The 23,777-nt window shown below is 33.5% G+C and overlaps 2 protein-coding genes across 3 annotated transcripts; both read right to left on the bottom strand.

Annotated features, from left to right (window-relative positions):
* Positions 1–712: 712 nt before the first annotated feature.
* On the bottom strand, positions 713–23,777 carry Nct (Nicastrin). 2 transcript variants are annotated; one of them, XM_065516245.1, is made up of 7 exons: positions 23,572–23,777; positions 23,191–23,286; positions 22,405–23,121; positions 7,280–8,099; positions 7,001–7,212; positions 6,718–6,934; positions 713–2,350 (listed from the first exon to the last, which is right to left on the bottom strand). In XM_065516245.1, the coding sequence occupies exons 1-7, from the start codon at positions 23,645–23,647 to the stop codon at positions 2,326–2,328; spliced, it is 2,163 nt and encodes a 720-aa protein (XP_065372317.1). In that variant the 5' UTR covers positions 23,648–23,777; the 3' UTR covers positions 713–2,325. The 2 variants fall into 2 exon arrangements, with proteins under 2 accessions (XP_065372317.1, XP_065372318.1); XM_065516246.1 differs by lacking the exon at positions 713–2,350 and adding an exon at positions 6,382–6,642.
* LOC135964149 (DNA-binding protein RFX2-like) lies at positions 12,507–15,426 on the bottom strand. Its single transcript, XM_065516243.1, has one exon. It carries the CDS (start codon positions 15,024–15,026, stop codon positions 12,534–12,536), a length of 2,493 nt encoding a protein of 830 aa, XP_065372315.1. The 5' UTR covers positions 15,027–15,426; the 3' UTR covers positions 12,507–12,533.

Genomic DNA, 23,777 nt, shown 5'->3' with positions numbered 1-23,777 from the left:
ATGGACCGATAGTAACAAAATTTGGTGACATGAATTTTGTGTATATAAAACTTATTTGGAGCGGAATTTGTGGAGATACATATATAAATTAAACATTTATGACCGATAAAGTCCAATTTCGGGAGGACATTTGTATGGGGGCTAGGTGAAAGAGTGGACCGATTTTAGCCAGTTTCAATAGGCTTGGTCCTTGAGCCGAAAAAATAATATGTACCAAATTGCATCGAAATATCTTCAAAATTGCGACCTGTACTCTGCGCACAAGGTTTACATGGACAGCCAGCCAGCCGACCAGACGGACGGACGGACATCGTTTAATCGATTCAGAAAGTGATTCTAAGTCGATCGGTATACTTAGGTGTTAGACTAATATTTTTGGGCGTTACAAACATCTGCACAAATGCATTATACCCTCCCCACTATGATGGTGTAGGGTATAAAAACCCACATACTATGTTTCACATCATGAACAAAAACCTTGTAAACTAATGTTATTTTTTGTTTGTTTAATGTTTAATTATTTAGTATGTTATTAGGATTAAAATAATTTAAAAAATTCAAGTTTTGCAATTCAATATTCTTATCAAGTAAAGTCTATATATACAAGTTAATTAATTGAGTTGGAAAAAAACCTATATATAATTGCAAGTATATGAATTATGCAGTAATTAAATATTTTGTTTTTTTGATTTTTTTCTAAAAAATAGGTTAATTAACTATAATACAATTATAACAAAATATATTTATTTATAATTTTCATTTTTAAATAATTTATAATTGCTAGTACATAGAAGAAAAAAATGTCTTTTTTAGTTTGTTTTACAAATATTTGTATTTAAATATAATGAATTTATTTAAAAAAAAAAACTATTCAACCATAATAAACTCTTAATTTGATTTTAGGTTTAAAGAAAGAACTTTCCCTAGCGAATAGAACACAGACACAGAATTAGTTATGAGACTTTTTATAGAAGGTTAGGGACCGAATGGTCAATGAGTGTCTCTACCACTGGTCAAAACTTTAAAATCTTAATAAAAATCATAAAATTAGTTATGAAATCCACAGATTTCTCATGTAAATTAAATAATACTTCTCAAAAATTAATTTTATTTACCTCTGTAGAGCTTCTACAAGTTCATTTAACTTGTTTTATTTTAGTTGAATAGTTTTTTTTTATTATATTTTTTGTTTAATTTATATGAAAAAGAAAAATACTTAAGAAAATTAATAAAATATCAAATAGGATGGATTGTTGGAGTGTGAAATGTTTTGCTTTTCAGTGGTTTAGTTAAAATCATAAAATAAAATCATATCAATTGTCATAAAATGGAAGAAATTTAATACACAAAGTTTCATTAAAATGTCCACTGCCTCCTTTTCTTAAACGCTGTCATTTAAAAGCCTTAAAATATATCAAATTAAGTATAAATTAAATAAAAAAAGAAGAGTTTTGATTTGTAAGTTAATCCCCCTTTAAAATATTACACTAAATTGCCATTAAGGGTTAATCAATAAGTTCAAGTTTATCGCTACTTTGGGTTTAAATAAAGTTTAAACCGGCAATTTTACGAAACGATAAACAGTTAAACTATCTTTACCCTAGGTCTCCACGTAGCAATTTTTATTGCTAAGCACAAGCAACAAAAATGTCGGCAGAACAACAACACAGCGATTACTTTAGGTGGAGAAAACGTTCTTTACATGAAAAACTAAGGTGTATTTTGTTTATATTTTGGGTTGAATGATTTTTTCTATTAATTTCTTTGTTTTTGTTACTTTTGGTACTTAAATAAATTAAATTAATCACACCGAATTATAGAAATAACATATAACTGACAGCATATTGGTTACCAATAATTGCTCAAGCAATCAGTTGACCAATCATTGCGGCATTGCTACATATGGCCATTGCGGTCTACATATTGCAAATTGTATGAACACAATCAAATTTGACAATTGCGACATTAAATATTGCTACGTGGAGACCTGGGGTTAACGAAACATTTTTCTGTTTTTACTTCTATATTCCTCTATTTTCTTTGCTCTCACTTTATGTTGTTGTTGTTCTTAAACTTTTAAGTATTTAAATTTATTGTTTTGAGATTTGAATTGTATTTGTCAAAGTAGTTGTTTCTTACCCCTTCAACTTTGTGTATTAAAATAGCAAAAAAATTCGCATAAAGTATAAAAAATCTATTTCTAAGAAAAATAAAACTTTTGCTCAATAATTTTTGTTATAGAAGTATTGCTATAAATAAAATTATAATTATAGTTTTGCTTAGTAGTTGTTGTAGTGCAGTGTGTATTGTGTTCATTTTAAGGCATTAACAAGCCGTAGGTGGGGTTAACCTAAAAAAAATTATAAAGAAATTTATTTGTAAATACACATAAAAATTATATTAAAAAGTAATATTTATGTATTTAAAAGGAATTTTAAATACCAGCTAACGCTTTAAATATATTAGCAAACATACAAAATAGCTAAGTACTACTAAATAATAGGAGCTGTGTTGTACAAATAAAGGTTAAATATTATTTAAAAACATTTTCTAAAATTTAAGATTGTTTTATTAGTAGGCAGTGTTTAGAAATATCTAATTCATTAGAAGCTCAGTAAAATCATTTTGATCTTAAGATCAAAATATAAGGGAGATTGTAAATATAAAACATTAAACGAATCTTTAATCACATTAATGCTAATGGGATATTGAAATCTCACAAAAATCTTTTTTTTAATATTTAAATATTGTTAGAAATCTAAGACAGGATTTAAGGATATTATGCTGAAGTAGTGTTTTAAGATTCTGAACCTCAGTGTCCTGACTGTCTCAACCATCATTTAGTTTGTACCGTAAGCTTAATTAATCTTTGTTTAAATTAGAGAAACAAGGCCGACCTTGCCTTTTGTTTCTATTGCTTTTACACCTACGCTGACAAGGTTCGTCGAATTCATATGAGGAGGTTTGTATTTGTTTGTGCTATTTCCCTTAACTGCAAATTAGGATTGAATGTGTTTTCCTGGCTCTGGTTTAAACCTTGATTTTTAATCTATACCATTTAATATCACAAGTAAAAGATTAAAAAACATTTTGTTTAGAACATTAGTTAGAATTCATTTAAAAGATTGGGTTTCGATGCTGTAACTAACATAGTTCGAAATATAAACAGACCGTCAGTCGTTAATTGAGAAACTCACTTGTATTTTTACAAATAAATTTTATTTAGTCATTTAAGAAATTTATTCATCGTAAAAACAATAATTTTATTATTCAACATAGTCTCCTAGAGCTCTATGCACTTTGCCCAACGTTTCTCCAATTTTTGTATCCCTTCCAAAAAATAAGATTTGTCGAGGTCATCAAAACTGGTATTTTTTGTGAGATGATTTCAGCGTTAGAGTCAAATCACTTTCCGCCGAAACATTACTTCAGGTTTTGAAACACGAAATAGTCACTTGGGACTAAATCCGGAGGATAGGGCGCAAGAGGGAGAATTTCGTTTCCTAATTGATGGATTTTTACCATTTTGTGCACCCGATTGTGAGCAAACACTATATCCATCTTGCGGAAAGTGATCATTCAAAATTAAAGCCACTGAACCATGGCTTCCACAATCTCTCGCACTTTCAATATCCGATCGGATATCCGATTCGTAAAACTAGGGCCTTTTCGGAAATGCATCACTGCGCTGCATCTGATGCGCAGTACATTCTAAAATGCAAAAGTTGCCAACACTGCAAATGTCATGAGTTCTAAAAAACAGTGAAACATATGATGCGCAAAAACCCATCAAACAAGCATTACAAAAATGGCTGATGCATTGTCTGCGCATCAGCATCGCAAACTAATCACAGATGCGCATCAAATGCAGCGCAGTGATGCATTTCCGAAAAGGCCCCTACTTCTAGACAAAATATTTTGACAGCAAGAGAGTTCTTAGAAATCCCCAAAAATTACTCTCCGGGAGGTAATAAATAATCTATAATTGGAAACTAGTTCTCCAACTGTTAACCGCAGGACAAATGCGGCTGGTCTTGGTTGCTGTTGACCCGCGACAAACCTCTTATTCCTAAAACAAAACCATAATGTTCGTATACAATTTGTTAATTCAAATACAATTTAAGAGCAAGTGATTAGAGAACATGTGTAACACCGACGAAGAGAAAAAGACTGGACCTCAATTACAAAAATAAGACTGAGTTTAATTTCGCGATGGTAATATTATGGTGTCGGTCTGTTTTTCGGGCCGAGATATAGGTACAATTCATATCATAAAAGATATTATCAGGCCTGTCATAGAATTCCATTCCGATCGAAAGTGGAATTAATTCCGTATTTTCCTTCTTCAGAAAAAGTAAAACGAAAATTTCTTTCGGAATGAATTAAATTGATTTTTGATTGTAATTATTTGGTTTTCTAAAATGTTTAATCAATTCTCATTTGTTTTAATATGAAAAACGCTTTCAAAATAAAATCAGAAACACAGAATTATGAAATATTTTTGGAATTAATAAATTACATGGAATCTGAAGAACATAAAACGAAATCGATCGGAATAGAAACTACGGAATTGAAACCATTCCGAACAAAATACGTGACAGGCCTGTATAACTGGATACAGATCCATTTTAAATGGTGTAATCTATCCGTACGTGAAAGAAAATATACCCCTAGTTTTGAGATTTCAGCACAACAACCGTAGAGGTGTGGATTGTAACCGAGTGGTTACCATGAGGTACCTGTTTTGAAGTGGCGTGTCCAATCACCAGATCTCAATCACATAGAAAATCTATGGGAAATTGTAGTTCATAAAATACAGACTTAAAGTGATACCTCGAAGGAAGCTTAACAAAATATTTCAAAGGTGACGATAGAATATATAATTGGTTCAATGCATCGTCGCTGTGTTGCAGTAATAAAAAACAAGTGATATTCAACGAAAAAGTAATTCAAATATGCTGATTATTTGAGTAAATTAGATTGTTAAATAAATAAAAATGTTCCGTGTATTTTTTAAGAAAGTTATTCCTTTAAATGGGATTATTTATTCTAAAGGGAGTATTGCATATATATTCTGTGTTTTGGGGCTGAATTTGAGTGGACAAATTTGTCTATCTCAACATTTTGAAGCAAAATTTAGAGCAAAGTGCGAGAAAGTGGGTACAGAAAACATCTTTTCCTTTTATCAAGACTACGATCCGAAGCTCTCATCAGTTGTTGCAAATCTTTGGTTGATCCATAACTGTCCCAAACTTATAGAAACTCCTGCAAAGAGCCCAGACTTTAATGCAATTGAGCATCTTTGGGAGGAATTAGCTAGGAGAGTGCATCATACAAAATTTAACACGTTAGTTCAGATAAAAGAGTCCTTACTGGATGGATGGACCTCAATAGAGCCGGAAGTATGCCAAAACTTGGTAAAATCGATTCAAAAGCGATTACAGGTCATTCGAGACAAAGGATATTTAACTAAATATTTATCGCCCACTTTTGAATACCTATTTTACTCTGTCCGATTTTGTGTTTGGCGCAAGAAATTGAGTTATTTAGGTTTTTATGCAAAAGTTTACAGTTTTAATTATGCAAATTTTAGTTTTTGTTATTTTTTAGAGATTGTGGAAATGTGGAGTGGAAAAAGTTTGGGAAAAAAAGGTCATGTTCGATTAATAATATTTATTACAAAATTCATTCCAGTTATGAATTTATTTTTTCTGTGTTAAAAACATAAAATAAACATGTCAAATCAAAATGTATAGGTGTATTTCTCAGTATTTTTCACATGGCCAATTTTTTTTTTACCAATTTTTCAAAATGAAAGGGCTGATTTTGCTTTCTTCATTTAAAATATAATCTCAGGTTAAAAGGAATAACTTATATTTTCTTTTATACGATTATTTTCTTTGAAATTCAAAATAAAATTTCTTTAGAGTTTGGTCTGTCTTTCTATTATTTGCAATGAAACACAGCTGTAATCCTAAATTTTCTATAATTATCTTTAATAATTATAATTATGAATAAAAAATTCCCCGGAAGTGTGTTCCCCGGGAGTTTTTTCCCATTGAATTTGAATAGGAAAAATGGGAAGAGAAAAAACTCCCGAAGGAATTTTTATTCATAATTGGGCTGTATAAAAGATTGAGTCCATTTTTAATAAAGTACTACCCTCCAGTACTATTTCAAAATCGCCATTTACCTTTCTTGATGTACATACATTAAGAATATTGGGATAGGGTTCATAAATAGTAGTTTCCCCAAATACTTTAGCTCATTCCGAAAATTAAAATTCATCAAAATTTTTTTCATTTTAACTAAAATGTTTTCTAAAAATTTCCGAAAAAAATTTATTCAATTTAAATACAAAATACTGAAAATATAAATGGCCTGGTCCAGTACTAGTCGCATTTGCAGATTTTGTCAAGCGCCAGCATTTTTCAGAAAAACAACTTTGAGTTGAATTCCGATATGTACTGGATAAAGGCTACAATTTATTTTAATCCCTTGTAACAAATCATAACTTTAGACTTTTTTACCATTTAAATAAAGTTTTAATTATAGAAGATCGATATGAACTTAAGGAAATTAGACTCCCTTTATAAAATCCCCGAATTATTTAGTTATAATTAAGTTTCCGTGGTAAATATTCTAAATATTCAAAAACAAAACAAACAAAATATTAGTAAACAAAAAAATTATCATAATAATTCATATAAATCTTACGCATCAGTACTGGCATTCGGTCCAGGATCTTCAAATAGAACTTCCGATCTTGTACTAATAATATAAACCAAACAAAACGAAAATATTAACACCACAATACCAATTGTTAACGTTACAATTTCATGGATACGAGAGGGACGTAAAAATAAACGAGAACTTAAAGAACTCCAGGTAGATTCGGACCAGGTGGAATATTCACCCGAAGTCCAATTGTAATCTATAATTAAACAAATTAAAATTAAGTAATAATTTCTATAAAAAATGTTTTTTAATTGTCTCTTACCTTCTATAATAAATGCTGGACTTAAAGCTAAAGAATAATTTTGTGTGGTTACACCACATTCTCCCTGTTTGTTGTAACCGGCAAACCAATATCTAGGCAAATTGGTGCAATTTTCTTTGGCTACATTGGGGAGTTTTTGTGACAATAAATAGCCCATTATACGATAAGTCCAAATGGTGGCTTCCTGAGTATCACGATTGACACTAATGTAACTGCAAGAAAAGTAATTAAATCATTTTTAGAAAATTTTTTAAATATAACAAGTTATAAGAAACTTACCGATTCGGTGCTATTAAAGGCAACTTCTTAAAACTATTCGGCTTCGAGGCCGCAAAAAATAATGGACAATTCTGTGACTTTACAAAACAAAACAGTATTTCATCAATCAACACAGGACTGGGAAATTTATCGTCTACATATTCCTTCCCCGTTAGCGTTTCGTACAAGGCCATGGCAATTATGGCCGATACATTACGTATTTTCATTTGTATATCGTCTGTCTTGAAATATTTCAAAGCATCCTCCCTACCCATTAGTTGCGTATAATCCAGTGAAGTGTTTGTATAATTATATTTCAAATTGACACCATCATCGTAAACCGAATGATAGAAACGATTTGTGGGCGGAGCGTTTAATATGGCGGCTGGAAATGAAAGATTTTTTCTTAAAAACGACTGAGCCGATGTTGGTGGCATTTGATAGCCTATGGAATTTTCGAAATTTATATTAAAATCATATTTCGGTGTGGTGGCATAGTGCTGTAATTTGCGCAATATCATTTTGGCATACGGAAATTCACTGAGTGTGTGCAATTTAATGCTAGACATTTCATCGAATGTGCCCAGATCCAAAACAAATTCTATGTTGTCAAACGTAATGGGTGTGGTCTGTGTGCTGGCCTTTGGAAAGTCTTTATTTTCCAAATCGTAAACGAATCTTTGTGATCCAATATAGTCGTAGGATTCACCATTGAAGATGACAAAGAGTATATTGAGATTGGAGTCTTTGAGTAGGGTTTTATCTGCCAGGAGACGGGATAGTGTATGGGCCACGCTAACGAGTACGGTATAACCGGTTAAAGAGTCCTTTGCTCCAACGCCTGCAAAGAAAGATTTAAGTTATAATTAGTATTTTATTAATGCTGCAAAACTTATAAAATTATATTTTACTAAATTTCTGGTATTAAATCATCGTTATTAGATTCTACATTTCCTCGATTTTAACGGCAGTATAAAGAAATAATTTAAATAACATGGCCACGACCAAATTTTATTAAAATGGACTTCATTAGAAGGAACATAATGGAAGTCAGCTTTAACTTAACAGCTTCAGACTTCATAGAGGATGTACAATATTATCAAGCTCTGTAAACTAGGAAACCAAGCAACTACAATGTTAATGAGTCGATTATGGATGCCAAGCGAATTTCAGTTGCGTAAATGATGTTACAGATGGCAACTGGCAGCTATCATTTCTGTTGCCCAATTGGCAACCAGAAATTAGTGGTTGCCCTCTGGCAACTCAATTGAAGTTCGTTTGCCATCCATAATCGACCCATAAGTTTCATCGTTTCTCTTAAAATACCGTTAATTTGGAGGATTAATATTTTACAAAGGCCCACTAAATATTCTTAGTATCATGGCGGTATCCCCATGAATATTGAACAAGCACTTCGAAGTAACTTTGTAATGGAGTAGGTCAAATATGTTCTATTTGTCCATTAAGGATCTCGTTAAAGGGCTAATAGTTGATTATTTTACTTATAAGATTTGAATACTTATTGTTAGGCTTGAGAAAATAGGAGATTCAATAAATAAAATGTTAAAAAAAATAAAGTTCAACATTATCAGGATCTTCAGTGTTCGGATCACAGAAATATATAGAGAAACACCATGGCGGGCGAGCATTCTACAACAGGTACAACCTTGCAAGGATTCTCAGATAAAATAAAATGTTAAAAAATAGTTCAACATGATCAAGATCTTCAGTGTTCGGATCATAGAAACATCATGGCGGCCGAGTATTCTAGAACAGGTAAGACCTTACAAGGATACCCAGATTTAAAACAGGTTGATATTTTCATAGTCACTAGTAAAATTAAACTTTCATGTAGCAGCATGAATTTGACTAACCGAGGATTGCTGAGTTGAGTGCGCTTTTCAGAGTGAACTCAGGTAATGCCGGTTCGTAAAATCGATTGTTGTGGAAATATCTGACGAAATGGTAAACTAGTAGTTTACTGAATTTTGTTGTGGCCATACAAGAACGGAAGATGCCGAACGTTCTGGACCAGTTGAGATTGGGTGAAAATTAAAAAAAAACTTATCATACTGCCTGTTTTTACTTTTTCATACATTTTGCGATATGAAACATTATCAAAGTTTACACGGTTGCTTTAATAATCACTCGACTTTTTAAGGTTACATTTTGGAATTCACCCATTGCTACACCGAAACAATATAAAAAATTCACGATCGGATATTGAAAGTGTGAGAGATTGTGGAAGCCATAGGCAGCTCACTTGGCTCATGGTTTCAATTTTAAATAATAACTTGGGGATGAGAGAACTTTCCGTAACATGATTGCCACGTTTGCTCACAATCGGGTTCATAGAAGGGTGCACACGTGTGCAGTTTCTATGGCAAAAATACATGAATTATGCTACGAGTTGCTCTCTCATCCGCCCTATTATCCGGATTTAGCGCCGAATGACTATTTCTTGTTTCCAAAGCTGAAGAAATGGCTCGGCCGAAAGAGATTTGACTCTAACGATGAAATCATCTCACATATTTTGATGACCTCGACAAATTGGAGGAACGTTGAACAAAGTGTATAGAGCTCATAGAGTCCATGTTGAAAAATAAAATGATTTTTTTATCCAAAAACCTGTGTTTCATTCAAAAAGTCAAGGACTTATTGACCCGGTGGTGATTGTTGGCTTTTGAAATTTTCTTATCATGTCAGACACTTCAGCTAGAAGCATGAAAGAAACAAGCTCATTCCAATCGCGAACTTTTTACGAATATTGGCTTCATCCGCTTGTTTACTCGACTGTCAAAAATGCACCAACTAGTTACACCAACTTTGATGAACCTTACATTATCTGTACAAATGTCATGTCCCAATCAACACTCTTCAGTAAATGATCCGCGTTCCAGCTATAATAGGATATATGCTCTGGAACGATCGTAGCCCTATTCGCCCAAAGCTTGTCAACTCAACGACAGCTGTATCAAATGGAAGAACTTTCGACAGCAGCTAAATTAGGGTAATTAATTTAATGAGGTGAATTTTGCGAAAGAAATATTTAGAACTACCAAAATGAACATTATTGCTGGCACTATACCTGGAATGCTGAATATTTGATGTTCTCTTGCCCTTACATCTGTGTAAACTCAATTATTACATGCTATCACTGAGTCTATATTTGGGCAGTAAATGGAGCTCATATGCCGTTGTATCTGCCACTTAAATCATGCATAAGTGTAGAATAATACTGCATTAAAATCCAAACGATAATTCTAACTTATAAAGGCTCTTTCATTAAAAGTTTCCTATCTTTAAATTTAAATAAAAAAAATTGGTACAATTATGGAATATAACATCGTGCAAATGTACGCCGTGGCATCGCTGGGTGGCGCGCATCCTAAATATCCAATCCTTCCAAGACTTTGGCGTATAAATCAGGCTGAATTTGACTGCGACTCTGTGACCAGTTAACATCACCTCTACGTGAGATGGCCATGCCCTCAAATCGCTCGTGCTGTCTGGCACATAGAACTGTTGAAACCACATGTCTTTGGTGTCCATATAATCCAATTCAAGCCAAAAGAAGTTGGTAATCTTCGATCTATAGAGCTTGATGTTGACGGTGATGGCCTCTACAACGTCGTTCTCAAAGAAATATGGAGGGTTGACGTCGTTAGCCCAAAATCCACACCCAACAGTGACTTTTTCGTGGATCTCGTGTGGATTGGAATCGTTACAAAATCGGCAATTATGTTTGTTGACGTACCCATTCATTCAGAAATGGATCTCACCGTAAAATAGGAGAATCTCGCGGAACTTTGCCCGAACAGAACACCCATTTTGATAAAACAATTTTAGCTACAAATATCAAAGTTCGGAAGTCCCTATTGGAATATCCTTTATAAGTAACTTATAAAGGATATATTTTCTTTAACCAACCGTAATAAAATAATAATACTTTAGCACCAACTACGAATGGAGCATCGTAAGTACACAGAGAAAACAGATTCCTGATAGCAACCGAATTTGTTGCCAATCGAATGATTCGGTTGCACACATAGCATTTTTCAGTTCTAACAACAGAAAGTCAGTTGATAAAGAAGAATTTCAGTTGAGGCACCCAAACTTTAGTTACGCATTCCAAAATATTGTAGCCACAACTGTAAAATTCGGTCACTAAGATAGAATCATTCGATTAGCAACAAATTCGGTTGCTATCACGAATCTGTTTTCTCTGTGTATAAGCTGACTTTCCAAACAACAAATGTCATTGTGCAAAGGGTAGGGTTCCTAATTTCAAGGAGTTTTTTGATTCCCGGAAAGTAATACATTTTTTAATACTAAATTAGCCTTACAGGTTTTCTTTTAAATTCACGCTTAATCAGCCAAATCTGATTTTTTTAAACAAACACAAACTGCGAAGCTTATTGCTTGTCTGCAGATACACCCAGAGTCTCTGGCGGGAATCGAACCCGCAACCCTCAGATTGATAGCCCATCACACTATCGTCTAGTCTGGGGGCTTAATAATTCCTTTAAGAACTTTTATTGTATTAAGTCGATCTGCAAGAAAAGTTAATTCAGGAATTCCCGAAAATTCGCGACAAAAAATTCGGGGAAATTTGTCCCCATTAGGAACCCTTGTTGTAACACTCTCAATTCACAGCCTTTCCCTATATATGATCAATTCTTCGAATCGGTAGAAAAATTCTGCTACTAGGGACACAAATTTCACCAGATGGCGGTGCAAGAATTAATATTCCACAAAGAATAATGAAGCAAAAGCTTCGTTTGCTAACATCATCCAAATTTAATGCTGTAATCAAATAAGTACCAGGACTCTAGTTTAGTGAAGATATTAAATATTTAATAAAACAAAACTCATATTACTTTAATTTAAAACTTATTTATTTGAAAATAAATAAAATTGTTAAGACAATTCAATTAAATACTTATAAAATACTGGGGGGGGGACTAGAATATGTTTCGTAATACATCATATATGTATGTAAATTGAGCCATTAGATAAATAAGATAAAATATATATGTTTATATACTTAGTTAAATTGTTTTTGAGCTTTAAGATATTGAAGGCACTTTATATTGCACATAAGGCCACCAAGTTAATAAATACATTGAATTAATGATAAAATACTTAATGTAAGAGTAATAAATATCATGAGCAAACGTTATTCATTTATTATACGGAAAATAAGTATTCCAGTTTAATAATTTAAATTGCTTTTTCATTGCTTTGGTTTTTTTTTTTTTTGTTTAAATTAAATTCACTCTTGTTTCATGCGTTTTGCTGATGGCTCAGAATTTGTTACATCGGCCGCTATCAACTCCAATTGATAGTCCAATTCAAAGTCAACATGATTTTGTAAACGATCACATATTACCGCTATGGCGGTCTTTTCTTGAGCCTCGGCTATCTTGTTCTCCACCACATAGAACATGTACTCATCGTAGAGTAAACGTATCAAATGAAAACTACCAAAACTTGGAGCCGATCTTAAGGTTAAATCTCGAATAACCAAAGAACTGTAAAAACTCCACTTTAACAGAAACTGTCGAGCTGCCTTGGGATAACAGGATTTACCACGATATTCCTGAAGAGCCGAATCCGCCACCAATTGCAGCCATGAGGCCCACTGTTCCAACGAACTCTGCTGTTGCAGGGTGGTCTTAAAATCATTCTCCAGACGCTGAACCAAGGCCGGATCACATTGGCACACCCAGGCGGCCTGTTCCTGGACATTTGGAAAATCCACACGGTTAAAATCGGCCAACATTTGTGTAATTTGAGTGCTATTATGAAGTACTGCTCTAGAAGCTTGAGCCAAATGATTGAGCGAGGTGTAACGTTTTAGGATTTGACAGAATGCCGAAACAGTTGAAGTTTTTATCTGCACCATTTGTTCGGGTATACCCAACATGGCTTCGCATATCCATGCATCCATATGTTTGGCCAAACTACGAACGGCTTGTGTCAAGGCATTGGGTACGGATCTCAGAACATCGGGTATTATAACGTCCACCAAATTCTGAAAGAACTGATAATCAACAGTGCGCACAAAATTCTGCACAACCGACGAAAGAGAAAGTAATTTTAATTTGGAGCGCGATAAGCTGAGCATAGAATCATGATGATCGGTAGACCAGAATTCACGCCACAAATACTCGATGGTATTAAATTCCAAATTTATTATGGCATCCAGAAACTTTTCACAATGTTCTTGATATTTCAAGCGAAATAATTCCAAATCTTGGGTATTTAATTCCGCCGGGCAAGTGTGATCCAGTTCCAGCAAAGGGAATGTGGGCAAAGCACCTGTGCCGTCACCCAAAAACTTAGCACAGGCGGCATAAGATTCCGGCTTGAAAATTAATCTTTTCAGAGGTTTGTTGATGGATTTGTGGCTGGAAGAACAGCCAGATGCTGAAGCTTGATTGTTATTTTTGTTGTTGGAGTGAGGATCTACCGAAGTTGTGGCTTGCTGGGAGGGAGAAGAGGAGCACTCGTCTTGACTTAGTTGCTGTTTGAGTATTGAATCTGGTTTAATACGAATACCGTAATAGTGATATTTAGAATTGCCACGAGTACCCAAGCGCCGGGTGCGTAAACCGGCGAACACAGATCTTATTAATTTGCCAAAACTAGCTGCATTAACCGGTTCTATTTTGGACTCGGTACAGTGCTGTATATAGTGGTTGTAGAGAGTAGATCTGGGCAGACTTACTCCCTCGGCAGTCTCGTAGTTTTGTGACAACCATTTAATGGTGGCCGAGGCAATTTTGTTCGAACCACCCATATGATTTAGATCTGTTTCCATGGAATTATCATCCAATTCGTGTTCATTGGCTGAACTCATACACTGTGTTCCCACCAGGGTATTAGAGGAGGAATTGGGTGTTTGGGGAGAACTGTGCAAATCCTCAGAGGAAGTGTTAATTAGCATGCCTTCTTCTACGGGCACCAAATAAGGCATTAACGAGGTGTCATTATGAGAAGTATTGCCGGTTAGTTGAGTGCCATCACTACTGCTAAAGTTACCAGTGGATGTGGTGTAAAACGTTGATTGATTTGTTTGATATTCTTGTATGGGACAAAAGGGATAAGTGATTTGAGTTTGGGTGGCATTGGAGGCCTGATACAATTCTTCGGCATCTACATATTGCACTTGATAATTTTGTCCCGCATCTTGGGTGGACACGGTGACGGTGATGTATTGTGGGCAAGCTTCATCCTGATCAACATGATTAACCAAATCTAAAACTCCATCCTTAATGCCAACCAAAGTATCCATGGTGGTGGCGGTTTGGGCCTCGTTGCTGGAAGTGTCATTATTTTCCATGGGCACTAACAAATTTATGATGGATAACTCTTCCTGCTCCTGTTGTTGTTGTTGCTGATGATGATGCGCTTGTTGGTGCAAATTACCGCTAAACTGCTGCTGGTGCTGCTGCTGCTGATGGTAATGCTCCTCTACGCTGGCCAACGCTGTATGTGTTGTCATAACATCTTGCAAAGATTCGGCAGTAATGTACTGATACACTTCTTGTTGTGCGTTATGGCAAGAAGAGGAGGGGTCCCTAGTTACCACGATTGCCGCTGAATCGGTTGTATTATTGACGACACATGGCAAAACCGTTGAATCGGTTGTTATAGTATCCGTAGCTGGGGACACAATACTCAACGTAGGAGAATTTATTATTCCGGCTGTCGTTGTCGACGTTAAGACAAAATTTCTAGGCGCTGCCAATCTGGTGGTCATATTGGAGTCCTCGTCCTGCAACGATCGTCACAAACTCAGGAGCACTAAAGAATGTTTCTTTTTGAATTTTCGTTGGTTCGGTGAAAAAGTGACGTTATTCTTACGTGGTTTAGCGTTCGTTTACAAATAATTTTAAGGATTTTTCCAAAGGATGTATATAGTATATATTTTCAGTGTTGTTTCCTGGCGTTGGCTAGGTAACCAACAACAACAGCAATAACAACAACTAGCTTATTACAAATAACAATTGCCTATACCACTACATACTCCTAATTTCGGTGGTGGTTTATTATTACGCTTCGTTGACTATACAATTTCTAACCGTCGTTTTATTTAAACGTTGACGATAAAAATGCACTTGTCTACATGGCTCAAACAGGGAACATGTGTCCGTGTGTATGTCAACTGGGTAGTGAGTAGCAGTAAGTAGTAGTAGGTGTATGGTTCACCTGTGAGGGATTGAGTAAAAATGTGTGCCTGTTTGCCAATGTATGAGTTTGTATTTTTTTATTATTTTATTATTCAAAATATAATTTTGTGTTTATTTATGTATTATTTTTTTGGAATTTTCTCCAAACAGTTGTTTATTTTGTAGGTATATGTAAGTATTGTAGTCCTGTAGTTCATTTATCATTTCATTTGATTATCCTTTGAATATTGCGTGTTGCAGTTGGCGATTTTTACCAATTTGGTATTTCTATTATTTTTTTTTTATTTTTTTAAGTTGTTTTGTTGTTTATTGATGGTGGTTGGTTCTGTTAACGGTTTCGTTTGAAAATAAATAAATTTTCACCTTTTCTTTTTATGTATATGTATAAGAAAATTGTCTGCTAGCATGAATGTGGTGTGGGGCATTAAAACTTTTTCAAAACTATTGTTATTTCCGGCAAAAAACACCTTATGCTAAATATATTTATGTTTGTATTGTATGTATTTACGTACATACATGTGTGTAGTATATTCAATGTTTATTTGTTTGTTTGAAAAGAGGTTGCTAATAACAGGTAAATTTTAATGAGATAATTTTTATCTAAGGATGGGGAATGTTTTTATGTAAAGATATATTCTGATGTGCAAGTGTTTTTAGGCTTGAAAAGCAAATGTTTTAATTCTCACATTATTGCAATAAAAAAGTAAACAATACTTAATCTAAAAGATAACTCTAAGTGAGTATAGAAAACTTAGCACGTGCCTACAATCCTAAGCAAATAAGATCCTTTACAAAATGTAATTTTATTTTTGTTTTTATAAACTTCACCATGACTAAGACATTTTGAATGAAACACAGGTTTTTGGATAAAAAACAATATAGTCTCCTTTGAGCTCTATGTACTTTCTGTATCCCTTTCAAAAAAATAATATTTGTCGAGGTCATCAAAAAAGGTATTTGCTTGCGAGATCATTTTATCGTAGGAGACAAATCTCTTTTCAAATATTCGGATTTGAAACAGGTGCTAAATCCGGAGAATAGAGCGGATGAGGGAGAAATTCATGGATTTTTGAAATGGAAGCTGCACATGTGTTCACCCTTGCATTGTCCTGGTGAAAAAGAACTTTTTTTTTGGGTAACTGCGGTCGTTTCCTTTAAATCCTCATTAAATCGACTCAATAAGTTGACATATTTGCCATTGATTGTTAACACTTTTGAAGGTAGTCAGAGTGCATCTAAAAAACGGGATAAACCATGGCCTTCATTGACCCCAAGAAACCCACCTTCAGCATCTTCCGTGGAAACAACCACAACGATATTCCGTAAAGTTTAGCCTTGATTTGAGTAAGGGTTTTTTCTGCAAAAAATAATGCACTTTTTCAAAATTCTCCTCAAGTCACGAGCTCTCAATGGCTGTCAAACTCAAACTAAATGACACAGCTTGTTCAAATTTTGACAGGAGTCAACTGACAGATAAGCCACGGACTTGTTGACCAGTTTGACATTCCGTTTTTAATTTTGTTTTTCTTGGACCAACACTAGGAAAATGGGTTATGGTAGGGAGGATAGAGGGAGTAGTGTTTGTGGACATTAGATTTGAATTTTCCTATATTGAAAGTGACAGGAAAGACTTCAGGAGGAAGCTTATTCCACATACGGATAGTACGGCTAAAGAACGAATTTTCTCTGTAATGTGTTGTGCGATCCACTGTCCAGTCGACAACGAATTGATGAGCCCTTGCCGAAGAACGTGTGTTGCGTAAAAAACTACGGGTTTCTGAAACAAGTTCCCTAATTTCTGCAGAGCACATACCATTGTAGTATCGGTAGAACAGTGAAACACAACCCACATTGCGTCGATGGTCCAGTGAGTCAATAGAGCTGGATACCCTACTGTCACCGATAAGCACCTTCGCCCTCTCCTGTACGCGGTCGAGTAACTCCAAAATAGACTTCGAAGCACCGGCCCACACATGAGAGTTGTATTCCATTTTAGGTCGGATATAAGTGGTGTAAATAGTAAGGAGATCAGATGGAAAACCAAGGCACTTGAACGCTTCTTTCGACACTCGAAAAATGTGTTTTGTCCAGCGGACATCGCACTGAATACTCATGCCTAGAACATCAAGAGCTTCTGATTCCTTAATATTTACACCACCCATGAATACAGATGGAGCAACATGATCTGTTGTGCGTTTGTGTGTTAACATACAACATTGAGTCTTGCATGCGTTGAAATCGACTTTATTCGCACAACCCCATTCAGAGATTGTCACAAGATCTTGGTTAAGCGTATCATTCATGTTTTGCCTCATTGCCCCAATCTCCGAAAGGCTTGGTCTATAATTGAATGCATATGAATGGCAAATGTTGCTGTCATCTGCAATTTATAAAGATGACAGCTGTCATTTATAAAGATAAGAAATAGAGTAGGAGAAAGAACGGAGCCTTGTGGTACCCCTGAATTTATCTTGAACTCGTTTGATGAGATTCCATCTATAACAACTCGTATAGTGCGATCTCTGAGAAAGCTCGATATAAATCGAGAGAAGCTATTACCGACACCAAAAGCAATAAGTTTTGCTAAAAGCGCACCATGCCATACTCTATCAAACGCTTTAGAAATATCTAGAGCCACCACTTTACTTTCGCCAAAACGATGTATGGTACGACACCATTTTTCCGATAAGAAGGCTAGCAGGTCTCCCGTAGAGCGTCCTCTACGAAAGCCATACTGCCGGTCGCTGAGTAAATGGACTCTAAATATTTCACAAGATGGTAGTTAACCATACTCTTCATGACTTTGGAAAGTGCAGAACAAATTGCTATTGGGCGATAATTTTCAGGGTTGTTGTCCTCTCCTTTTTTATGAAATTTGCCGGCACGGTATCAAGTGCTGAAAAGGTTAGCTAATGGACGAGCTAGCATCGAAGAGCACTGATTCAAGACCAGTGTTGGTATACCACCAGCCCCATTAGACTTATTTATGTTGAGATCCGCTAAAACACTTTTAACTGCGCGTGCGCGAAAGAATATATTCGGCATAGTAACAGATACTCTTTCGACATGTAAACTTGCGTGAAGACATTTGTCACTTTAGTGTCTCTAATTCATCTACAATGTAGTCACTTAAACGTATATGTTTTTCTGCTCTTTAGACATCAGTTATTTTACCCACCAGAAATTATCTGTTGGAGAGTTGATGGGAAAGGTTTGTTTACAAGCAAATTGGTTATTGGTCTGAATATATCTTATTAACTTTGTATTCTTTTTTCATGGTATGTGAATCCAATGCGTTGACTACTTTGGACCAGCTATCAGACAGTCTCACTGTAATCAAAAACGGTCCAATAATCCCCTGTTTAGCACATGCACGTGTTAAAAAAAAGTAGCCATGTAACTAGTTGTCATCCTAAATGATAGGTAAAATCACCAGTTCGGGACAGTCACAAAGAACTGTTGCGATTGTACAAGAATTAACAAATGTTGTTAGTCTCGCACTAGCTTTCATACAGGAAGGTTGTGTTAAAAATGTTTTCCACCTAAATTTTTGTTTATCCAATTTTTTTTACCAAAAATTTATTTCACGACATTTTGTCTACTGTGCTTGAATTTGCTCAGGGTCCATGTTTTTTGGGCAGACGCCAGTAGCAAGGATTAACTTCAAAATGAAATGTAAACTTAAATATGTTGTAAATATTTACAAAACTTGGATAACTACTTAGCGTGGGTTATAGGTCTTGCTGAGTACACTACAAATTTAGTAAAAAATTTTAGAAACACTTAAATTCCGAAGTTATCAAAAAAAAAAATAATTCTAAATGACGTGCATTTTTTGATGCATTTGTAAGTTTTTTCTCGAACGTCTGAATACCATGTAGACTAATTATCTATTCGAATCACACATTTTGATGTAAACAGGCATCGATTTCTTAAGGCATATTTTTGCATATTTTATTGATAATGCTTATTTTGTTATATTTTATTTCAAAATGCATATTTATATTTTTTATCTATAAATATTATTTATTGTCGTTAATGGGTCATATGTATATTGTCTCGATAAAAAGATTTTTTCGAAATAGTTATATAAATAGCCTCAAATGTTGTCGACTAACTTCTTTAGCCATCGAGAAACTGCTAGTAAGTCTTCCTTATTTCTCTAACAGCAATTAAAAATTATCATTTGTCCCCATCCATGCTTTGAAACATTTGCCGAAAACATTTGATTTTGTTGATGAAAGTGAAAGAGGAATGGAAAAGGGTACTCTGTTTCATGTACATGAAGTTTTTGTTGAGTATTTCATCCACATTTATTCGTTCATATTCGTTCTGTACAGGAATGTCAAAAACTGAAAAGCAAAAACTTCGCTGTGTGACACGAATGCATTTTAGAAGTATAATTTAAAAATGTTTTTCAGCAAATTCACAGTGTTGACCGGGACTTACAAAAAATTTTGCTTCAACAAATTTTACAGAATTTTTTTAAAGTATCCAAAATTCATTAATTGTATCAAATACATTCATATTTTATTTTCATCGCAATTTCGATTTAATAGAGATTTCATTATAGAATGATGTTGTTTGTAACTTCACATACACACGAGATGAAAATTAAACTTGGTTGCTACTCTACTGCACGATCAATATTCGGATGATTTTAAAAGGCAAGTCGCATGATGGAGGTTCTAAAGATTTTGGCGTTAAACAAGTATTAATGCCAATATATTAGAATTAATATATTGATTGTATTCTCGGAAGCAAAATTATAATTTCAAAACATTAAGCCCAATTTCCTCAATCTCTGGTTTTTTATCGTGGCGATATACTGACAGTATTCATACAAAAATTATATTAACTGGATGTATATCATTACGAAAAACGATAACCAGAGATTGAGAAAATGGGGCTAACTATTTAGTTAGTAATTTAAAGATTCCTATCTGCTGGAAACTCTGTGGTGTAATTTTTTGGATTTTCGCTATCTATAGTTAATTATTTTATGATTTTGCACATAATTATAATTATTTAATTTGTAAGTCATATTTTGGCTTTTTAGGCGCATATTTTCCAATAATAAATGCATGAAAATCCGCCCTCTAGCCATAAGTATTGTTTTTGTTAAAAATATTTGATTTTAGTAGATTGTCATTGCCTATTTATACCAATTTATAAATAAAATTTAGTACTTAACAAAACATCGGATGAAAATTGCAAAATTTATTCTACTTTTCATTAACAAATTTTTTAGTATTTTCTCCCCCAGCGCATATGAATAAGAAAAAACAAAAAAACTTTATATATTATTTTACAAGTTAAAATTTTTTCCAACTTTTTTCGAAAAAGTGAATAAATAACCATTCCAAATATAAATCAATTTTAACAAGTAATGTATCGTTTGTTTGTATATCGCCACCCTAAATGCAAACGGACGTAACTAGACAAAAATTAAAAATCGAGTTTTTGATTGACTATTGCTCACGCAAATTTTTAGACCCCTCCGATCAAAAATTACAATTTTATTAAAGAAATTCAAACGCAAAAAATTGCGGAGATTACTTTATTATTATTATTGATTTTATAACGATTTTTGCTTCTCCTGTAAAAAATAAAAATAAAATTGTAGTTACGTCCGTTTGCATTTAAGGTGACGATATAAAATTGTCTTTAAAACACTGTGCAAAAAATAGGTTTTCATAGAAAAAATTAAAATAACTATTATAGATTTCTTGGAAAATACATTTTATGCATACAAGCTTAATTCTTTGTATTTCCATAATTGTTTAAAATTTTTCAATCGGTCTAAAAGTGTGTTACAGTTTTTTTTTCAAAATAACTCGAAATTTGTGGAACTTTGTTTCTCTCAACCACTAACCTAAAATGTTCTCTAATAAATCACTCTATTAGTAATATAACAACAAATAATTTTTAATTTTCTGCGAATGAGAATTTACAACTGAAATGAAAGTGAACCCGATACATTCGGTCACAGGTTATTAATAATCTTTAAAAAGTTTATTATCCCAACTTACTTTAGATTTTAGAAAACATTAATATTTCAATTAAACCCCTAATTATAAAATTAAAGTTGTTTGTGAGCACTTCACAATTCATATATACAATTTGAGCTTTGAAACTCGATAAAACACAAACCAAAGTGTATTGAAAATTTCTAAACAACTTAAAATTTTGAATAACCATAAATAACCAGTGTTCCAAGTTTTACTAAATTTTGAACGGGTAAGGTCTAATGTAGGGTTCCTAATTTCCTGGAATTTTTTCTTTCCAGGGAGGAAATTGAAAAATATTTTCAGTCCCGGGAATTCCCGGGAATTTTTTAGTACTAAATTAAACCTAAAACCAGTGAATTTAGTTTTTGGAAGAAATTGTGTTATAATTTCACCAGCGTTTTAAAAGAAGTATAAAATACGTAACTATATTTGGTTGTACAATGTTGTTCTACCATTTTTAATAGTGGCATTTGAACGGTATTGTCACGCCCGTAGTTTTAATCGGTATAAAATCAATAAATTCTATTGTTTAATTAAAAAAAACTTAAGAATTTCGACTATGTTAAATCTGTAAAACATACGTAGTTATTTTCGAAATAAAATTTTTCAAATCTACAGATAAACAAATTTAAACCAATAATATAGTTATTTTTTTGAATTTCCTTTTAGAACATAAAATTTCAATTTGATTCATTCTTCTATCGTAATGTTTCTATGCCAACTGAACCGAAAAACCTATGGATATAATACAATAATTAAAATTTGGCAATCGCAACGAATTTTAATATTGTAACTTTAAGATGAAAAATTATAAAGAAATTCCCGACAATTTCCAAAACACATATTCCCGGGAATGAAATCCCAACTTTATATCTTAATTGTGATATAGTGAAATTATTTTCTATACATATACAATTTAATTAATAAAATCACTTACCATAAACACCTTCAAACAACCCCGTCGTATCCATGCGCGTGGTGACCAATATAAATTTCTCCTTTGGATGTACCTTGCTAACCTCATTTTCACTTACAATTGGTCGCGGAAATAGAGTAGCGTAAATATTTTTACCCTCCAAAGGATCGCAGTAACGTGTTTGAGCTAAATTATTAATGAAATTAGTACGACGCCAACACACTTCTGTACTAACGGCGGCACTCATAAAACTTTTTATTTCCACAGCGCATAGACTGCGTAAATGTTGGTTCTCATAATCGAAACTATTGAATTTGGTAAAACATTCTATTAACTTGGTTACCGTGTCATTATTGGGTATGATTATAATAGGAAATGGAAAATCCTCATGCAGGAGACCAGAACCCCAAGGATTCCAGGAATCTTCGGGTCTTTGGGCCGAACAAGTGGCAGTTTCTTGAGAATTGGGCAACAGTATGCCACTGTATTGGTTGGGGCATTTAAGTTCATGAGAAAAACCCACACCATCACTAGTAAAATTATCAAACATATTTAAAACTAGAACGGCGGTAATGTTACGACCACCTTCATGCTTTAAACGCATCATATTCTCTCGATTGAAATAATCGGAACCTAAGATGGCGGCATAAGGTGGAGCTGGTGGGGATGTCAGTAGAAAATCTAATTGACTTTTATCGCTAACATAATGCAAAGCTCCTACAGAACCAGATTCAGCGGCTGCAAGAGAATTTGAAAATAAAAGTTAAAGCATAAATCTATAAATACTAAATAATGAGAAGAACTTACAAGAACAGCCTGTTTGGTGGGTGCCATTTAAACGTCTAAAACAAGTGCCGCCAAAAAAGGATTCATAGATTTTCTCATGTAAACGTTTGCAGGATACTAGAAATACAATTTTTAAGAAAAGATCAATTAATAAATGTAAACAAAAACAATAAATCTGACATGCACTACACAAATTATGACTCATTGCTTATAATGCATTCATAATTAAAACACATTCATTATTGAACATATTTTTAATAAGGATATTATTTTTTTTTGTTTATGGTTATTTTAAATAGTATTATATTTTGTTCTATTTTACTGTTAATTGTTAAAACTTTTACTTTATCAGGTTACTGCTATTTTTTTTTGCAAATATCCGGAAAAAATGATTACACCCACCTTCAATTGTCTTTGTTTGCAACAAAATGTAAATGATTAAACACCAATTTACAGCCTTGTTTAAATGTAGCTCCATAGCTACGTGTATTTTTCAACTTAATTAACTAATTTAAATTAATAATTTTTAGCTTAATTTAATTGTTAATAAATTGTTTTTCTTTTTGCAAAATCAACTTAAAAAATATACAACAAACAACAACGAAGAG

The sequence above is a fragment of the Calliphora vicina genome, chromosome 1 (genome assembly GCF_958450345.1).
Source record: "Calliphora vicina chromosome 1, idCalVici1.1, whole genome shotgun sequence".
In the NCBI taxonomy this organism is placed as follows: domain Eukaryota; kingdom Metazoa; phylum Arthropoda; class Insecta; order Diptera; family Calliphoridae; genus Calliphora; species Calliphora vicina.
Note: the sequence above shows the minus strand (reverse complement) of the source record. Positions and strands in the feature narration are given on the sequence as shown.